The 7,684-nt window shown below is 50.9% G+C and overlaps 1 gene segment (V, D, J or C); it reads left to right on the top strand.

Annotated features, from left to right (window-relative positions):
- The first annotated feature begins 1,838 nt into the window (after positions 1 to 1,838).
- On the top strand, positions 1,839 to 4,463 carry LOC133754370 (immunoglobulin lambda constant 6-like). The segment is given in 3 exon segments: positions 1,839 to 1,861; positions 2,674 to 2,792; positions 4,144 to 4,463. Coding segments are annotated over 3 exon segments (462 nt in total).
- The last annotated feature ends 3,221 nt before the right edge of the window (positions 4,464 to 7,684 follow it).

The following is a 7,684-nucleotide window of genomic DNA, read 5'->3' as shown; positions in this document are numbered from 1 at the left end:
CCCAAGTTTTTCTTTTTATTTTTAATAAAGATTTATTTATTTGAAAGAATTACAGAGAGAGAGAGGGGGAGAGAGTTCGATCCTCCATCTGTTGGTTTACCCCCCAGATGATTGCAATGGCCAGGCTGAGCCATGCCAAAGCTAGGAACCCAGAGCTTCATCTGGGTCTTCCACTTGGGTAGCAGGGGCCATCTTCTGAAGCTCTTCCCAGACAATTAGTGGGGAGCTGGATCAGAAGTGGAAAAGCTAGGACATGAGCCACCACTCATATGGGATGTTGGTGTTGCAGGCAGCAGCGTTACCTGCACACCAAAGCATCAGCACTGCCGCCTCCACACCACTTTATTTTCTTATCTTACTGCATTGCCTAGAACCTCCAGAATAATGGAAATTCTAGGATTCCCTGGCTTGTTCTCAGACTTTAGTGCACATGCATGTGGATCGCTGCTGTAGAACTCTAGCAAACTCATCCTATCAAGTAAGTGTCTCATCGACTCACAGCTTAGTAAGAGTATTTCCCTTGGGTCAGACATTTGGTGCAGCAGCTAAGACATCACTCAGGATGCCCATGTCCCATAATGGAGTGCCTGGGTTTGAGTCCCAACTCTGTTCTCCATTCCAGCTTCCTTGGAGGCCATGCAGGTGATGGCTCAATAGTTGGGTCTCTGCCACCCATGTAGACCTGAGTTGAGATCCAGGCTCCTGACTTTGGCCTGCAGACTTGGGGAGTGAACCAATGAATGGAAGGAAGGTCTGTTTCTGTGCCTTTGAGAAATTGATTTTGTGTTATTTTTAAATAGGCTGTAACTTGTAAAGTGTTTTATCACTTAATAAACAATTTCATGAATAGATATTAAAAATGTCAAAAATCTGCTATAATATGGGTGAAAATTGAAGACACTATGCTAAAAGAAATGAGCCACACACACAAAGACAAATACTGTATGACTGCACTTACTTGAGTTCCCTGAGTAGACAAGTTATGGAGGCAGAAAATAACGCAGAGGTACCAGGGCCAGAGGAAGAGGAATGGGAAGTTATTGTTTAATGGACGCAGACTTCCTGTTTGGGAAGATGGAAAAATTCTGGGGGCAGATGGTGGTAACAGTTGCGCAACAGTGTGAATGCACCTAATGCCACTGACCTGCACTTTTAAAAAATGGGCAAAATGGTACATTTTATGCTCTGTATATTTTACTATAATTAAAAAGTAGAAATAGCATTATATAATAGGAGAGAGATGGAGAGATAAATATGTATTGCCCTTTAAAAATACACTTCTATAGTGCTTAACTTTATGTTATATTCTTATAAGTTCAAAGGTTTTTCTTAACAGCCCCAGAAAAGCCTTCCATTTTCATTACGAAACCAATCACCTCTCACTGGCCCATCGTCTAAGCTGGAACACAACTAATCTGATGTCCCCGACAGTAACTCAATGCTGTATTCCTGTGTGAAACAGCAAAGGTAATGCCCCAGGCTTCTTGTGGTTTTGGGATAACAGAAGGCAAGTTTGTTGTTTTTTAATGATTCTGTGCCTGTATTAACTTAGTGAGGAATGCTCAGATGCAACCATCTCAGGACACAGAAACCATTTCATCCTGGAGGTGAGGTGACTCAGTCTAAGGTGACCCCAGGGTCCCCCCAAAGTGAGTGCCCTATAACCAGAGGAAGACAAAGACCTGGGTGGGGCAGGTGGCCAAGTTCCTCTGAGAACATTCGCCGCTTTCCAGGTGGAGATGGGCGGTAGGCAATTTAGGAGGAGCTGAGGAGAGGGTCTGCAGCTGGGAGAGACTAGATCTCACCATACAGGCAGAGTGGGTCCACAGCATGACAAGATGGCAGAGGAGGACCCAGGATGGTAGTCTGGGACCCAGGGGGCAGGGGCTTGAGAGAACGGGAAGCCAGGGAGAAGAGTGGGTAGTCTCAGATACCAAGGGGAAGAGAAGCAATAGAAAAAGGGCAGACCCTGTGTCACATCCTGGAGAGAACTGGAGAGGAACCTCAGACTTGACCCTGATGAGGAATTTCTTGACCGTGACCTGAGATACTTCAGAAAGAAACAGGGATGAGATCCGGGGGCCATTGCCCTGTTCCCACGGTGAGAAGACAGTGCCTGGTGCAGGCAGCATGGATGTACAGATGACAGGTGGGTGGAAGGACAGATGACTACACATGTAGACGTTTAAGCAGATGCATGGACAAATGGATGAAGGGTGGCTGCGTGAGTACACAGATGCTGGACAAATGGATGGACGTCCTGGGCACAGAGCAATCAACAGCTGCAAAGTATGGTCTGAGAAGGCTTCATGGATGAGGGGGGCGGATCTGCATCTCCATGAGCAGACACCAAAGCAGGGGTGTCTCCATAATGTTTTGAGTCAGACATGGCCCCGTGTCCTTAGGTCTAGGGATATGAGAAAACTTGCAGACCCTAAAATAAGACCACATCCCTTGGTCACCTGAGAGGGATGCATCACTGTGATTTGCTGAGCTCCTGCTGTGCACAGCAGCACAGTCAACACAGTTTGCAGGGAGGACACACTGAGGTCACTCCAAGACTGCCTTGGACAGGGTGCCAGAACTCTGGGGGGTGGGGGGGCTGGCCAACCACCTGCACTGTGCCGAGAATGCAGCCCTGCCTGCTGAGTCTGTGCCTCTAACGCCCCACAGGTTGCCGCTCCAGCCCGGCCCCCAAGAGGCAGGCCCCAGGTGCTGGCCCCACGGGTTTTGGTCTGAGTCTCAGTCACGGTGGTATATCTTTGGCAGTGGGACCCAGCTCTCAGTCACAGGTAAGTGGCTCTCCAAGCCTCTCCCTGCCATCCCACCTCCTGCAGTCTGTGCCTTTGCACAGTCTGTTTTCTCTCCCTGGGGGCTTTGCCCTTCTGCCCGTCCTGGCTTTAGGGTCCTTGCCTTTCACCATGGGTTCTGGGAGAGGTAGGTGGTCTCAAGACAGCTCACAGAAAGGATCCCAGCAGCAGGAGCCTTCCTATCCCAACACTTGGACATGGCCAAGTCTGGGCACCTGGGCTGGGGGTTGCTCAGGGACAGGGGCTCCTTCCCTCTTCTAAGGCAGGTCCCTGAGAAGGGGCAGAGACTGGTTCTGATCAGAGGTTCTAGCAGGCATTGGAGACAGCTCCTGAGTCTCTAGGGTCTGAGTTGAGGGCCTGAGGTCCATCTAGGCTGGGAGAAGCACACAGGAGGCCCAGGGGCATGGCCGGGGCTGTGACCCCAGCATCCAGAGGCACAGGACTCCTCTGAGGGAGGGCCAGCAGAGGGTGGAGAGGGCTCTGACTCATGCTAGGCTGTGCTATCTGAGCTCTGCTGGGCCATGAAGACACAGGGACACTGAGGGACAGGACAGACTGCGTGAGGTGACCAGAGCCCAGGACTAGTCACAAGGAGCAGATCTGGAGCCCCAGGGGTCCATGTCTCCCCTGACCATGGCCTGGCCTCCTGCCTTCCCTGAAGGGCACAGTAGACCCAGTGGCCCAGGAGGGGGAGCAGAGGGCAGTTCAGAGAAGCTCTGGCTGCCGGGTGGAATGAGAGGCTGCTGGGGCAGCCATGGGGGTCACTCTGCCCTGGTTTGGGGAGCATTCCCAGGAGCCAAGGCAAAAGTGAGCCACTAGGGAGGGCCAGGGGGGAGAGGGGCCTCACTGGGACAGAGCCTGAGGGGGCAGGAGGCTTCAGGACCCTCCCTCACATGCCATGCAGAGGCGGGGGCCGTCCCCACACAGTCCTGACTGTGCTGCTGGGAGGGTGGGCCCTTTGTTCAGAGGAGTCTCCAGGCACTGAAAGAATGAAGTGGAGGCCTTGGCTGGGGCTGGGGTTCAGCAGGTCAGGGCCAGATTCCAATCTCAGCCTCTGGGGACTAGAGAGGAGCAAGGCTGCCCCGTGATGAAGTGGAAGCTGAGGCCGCAGAGGGGATGAGCAGGGTCAACTCAACTGGGAGAGACTTGGAAGGGCTTTGGGAGGGGGCAGGACTGTTTGTTCCCCAGGCAGCTGATGGGCAGGAGGGGAAGAGAAAGGAGCATGGTCCCTGGCGGGGGGCAGGGGAGGATGGGGACAGATGGTTGCATTGTGAAGAGAGCTCCCCAACACCCAGACTCATCTCTGCTATGTCACATCCCTCTGTCCCTGCAGGTCAGCCTGTGGTCGCCCCCTTGGTCACTCTGTTTCCGCCCTCCTCAGAGGAGCTCAAGGCCAACAAGGCCACCCTGGTGTGTCTGATCAGTGACTTCTACCCAGGCACAGTGACGGTGGCCTGGAAGGCAGATGGAGCCACCATCACCCAAGGCATGGATTTCACCCAGCCCTCTAAACAGAGCAACAACAAGTACATGGCCAGCAGCTTCCTCAGCCTTTCACGTGGACAGTGGACATCACATAGCCACTTCACTTGCCAGGTCACCCATGAGGGGAAAACCATGGAGAAGAGCGTGGCCCCTGCACACTGTCCTTAGGGACCAACTCTCACCCACCCATGGGGTCTGGGAGCTGTAGGACCCCAGGAAAGGGCTTCTCCTTCCACCCCTTCCCTGATATCCCAGCCCTCCCCACCCCTGCATCCAATAAACTCTCAATAAACATCCTCATTGTCAATCAGACATCCTGCTTGGTCTCATTTTTTTCTAGTCTCTTATTTAATCTGCAACCTTCCTGGAGTTCTCTGGTTGGGGGAGGTTCCCCACACCCAGTGAGGAGGCAGCCCAAGGGGCGAGACTCGGGGTCTTCTGAGGACATCACACAGGAAACACCCCAGGAAGGAGAAGTTTGGTCACTGACATCAGGGCCTCTGACCTCTCCTTTCTCCCCTTCCTCCTCCCAGGAGAGGGCCCCCTGCTCCTTGCCTCCCTCTAGGGTGGAGACATCCTTGACTGACCTCTGTGTCCTCCCACCCCATGCCTTCTTTCCTCAGCCTGGACCTCCTCTGCCCCTGGCCCTGCCCCCTGGAAAGTACCCTCCTCCTCTTCCCTGCTCAGCTCCTGCCTGCCTGCCTCCATTCCCCATCACCCCTGGTGATCTGGACAGCTCACAGGGCACACAATGCTTCAGAGCTACTGGATTCATGGGCTTTGAAATTCAGTGGCTGCCTTGAGTCCTCACTCCATGGCAGCTTCAGAGGCAAAGGAGGAACAGAGAAACCCAGGAAAGAAACTGTTTCCCAAAGGGACTGCCAGGAGGCAGGCACCTGAGGGGTCTGGCCAGGCAACAGGAACTCCACAGGAGACTCAGCCACCAGCTAGGGAAGGAGCTGGAGGAACCTTCAGAGAACTGGGTCAGGATCTCCCCCATAGCCAATGTGAGATTGATGGGGAAGAGAAACCTTAGAGACCCCCCAGGCTCAAGAACATGTCACATGGTTCCAGTGGCACATCAGAGCCTCTGTGGGATCAGGCTGAGCAGGACCCATGGCCATGCTTGAGCCTTTCCTGCCATAACCACTCTCAATCGCTACAGCTTCCTCCTGAGAGCACTGCTCATATTGCAAGGATCTGTTGTGGAAAATTCCCTACTGGAGCCCTCGGAAAGCCCTGGGCTTTTCCAGAAACTTCTGGGGGATATGGGCAGAGTTGTCATTTAGTCAAGTAGGGAAACAACCAGAAGTGGGAGCAGGAGGTACCACAATGTTTCTCTTAGAAAAAAAAGTATTTATTGGAGAGATGCAGACAGAGACACAGCTAGACAGAATTCCCATCTCTTGGTTTCTCTCCTAAATGTCCACAGTGACAGGGACTGGACTGATGCTGAGACCTGGGAGCAGGTCTCCCATGTGGGTGGCAGCAAACAATTACTCAGCCATCACCACTGCCTCCTAGGGTCTGCATCAGCAGGAAGCTGGAGGCAGCAGCTGGAGCTGGGAATGGAACTCAGGTATTCCAATGTGGACACTAGGCTACATGGCCCCTCCTACAATGGACCTGTGCTGAGCACCTTCTGTTTCCAGGAACTGTCTAGAGTGTCAGGACTTCTCTTATGCATGCCCCGTGAAGGAGTGAGCACCTTCCATGAGGACTGCAGGTCGGAAAAGCATTAGTACATTTTTTCTGTGTATAGTCATGTAAAAATGGCAATAACCTTAGAAATCTTATTTTGTGTGCCTATAATTCACTTATTGAAAATGAAAATTTTAATGAGATATTTATTAATTCCTTAATTATGAAATAATTCTAGTTTTTATGTCTTGGAAATCACCTGATCATACAGTTTGATATTTGAATGTAGTACAACTGCAATTATCGACTCTCATCATTCTCTGGCCAGGAACGGTCTGACTTTTTTTATTTTTGTGGGACAAAAAGTTAACATGACATCCACCATTGAGACAACATGGTCAATGAAAGATATAAGCTCTGGAGCAAATATTTAGGATGCTCACTTCCTGTGTATCTGAAACTCTATTTTGCTGAACACCAAATCTCCATGTCTATCCCCAGCTCAGAGCAAGACCCCTCTTCTGTTTCTATGAGATTGGCGGCTGAAATACCACCTGTGTGTCTAAGTAGAATCACAGAGGACTGGTCCTCCTTTGACTGCCTTATTTCACTGAGAACGACCCAGCATCCTGATTCTGGATGAATCGCGAGAAGAATTGAAACTGGGATGGAAACATCTATACGCAGCCATGTTTCCTGCAGCACTATCCCTACCGAGACATGGAAACAAGTTCGGCATCCACTGACGGATGAAGGCATAAACAAACAGTGGTGCACGGACACAGTGGATCATCCTCCTCCTTTCAGAGGAGGAAATCTTGTTCTGCAGGAAATGTAAATATGTATGAAGGTAGCTGGAACACTTGGATGGGACAAGATGGAGAGCTCCATATAACCTATCACTCACACAGATGAAAGTGAAATCTGAGCAGAGGGCACATTTTTCAACACTCTTAGAAGGCCACACTGAGAGGCAGATTGGATTAAGTGCAAATCTCAACAACAGCCTGATGGGGGTCAGGGTGGGTTTCTCACCTCACTTCCTCCCAGGTTCCTCCAATGCAGTTGAAGTCTGGGAACGACTGAAAGGAAAACCATGGGTGAATCCCTGTCTCTCTCCAGAAATGTGAGAAGGGGGGACTTGGGGTATCAAGGAGAGGGTTATACCAATTTGATTTGTTCCTCTCACTTCACTGACAAAGCTGTGAAATGTCTGAGTAGTGGCAAATGACAACCTTGAAAATTACTACATTTCTGCTCAAAAGAACCAGAGAGAATTGTGTTCTCCCAGGAATGAGAGGAAAATCTCTAGTATCCCTTTCACATACTATTTCACCTCATGGGTATTCTTGTCTATGGAACTGCACAACAGCATGGGGAATAAACACCACTGAGAAGAACATGGAAGAGCGGCACTTGCAAAGGTCAGGAGAACTGTGCAAATAGGAGAGTTGCAGGGGACAAATAGTCTGCAGATGAATCAGCACAAATGTGAGATCCCTCTGACTGCACCTACACAGGCCACGCCCCAGAGGAGGAAAGACTGTGGAACTGAGCCCCACGGAACCAAGCAATTGACTTCCAGGTGACCTCTGAAGGGGACAAGGTCTGAGTGGACACAGCTCCATGAAAATGAGTTGAAAACTGCACAAAGGTGCACCACTGTAGGACATGAGCCAAAACACCAAGATCCGTTAGATGTGCACTATGTGGTTTGCTTCACAAAGCACCAGAGAAAGAAAATGAGC

This window comes from Lepus europaeus (genome assembly GCF_033115175.1).
Source record: "Lepus europaeus isolate LE1 chromosome 23 unlocalized genomic scaffold, mLepTim1.pri SUPER_23_unloc_3, whole genome shotgun sequence".
NCBI classification, from domain to species: Eukaryota; Metazoa; Chordata; class Mammalia; order Lagomorpha; family Leporidae; genus Lepus; species Lepus europaeus.
This window is presented reverse-complemented; position numbering and strand designations above follow the sequence as displayed.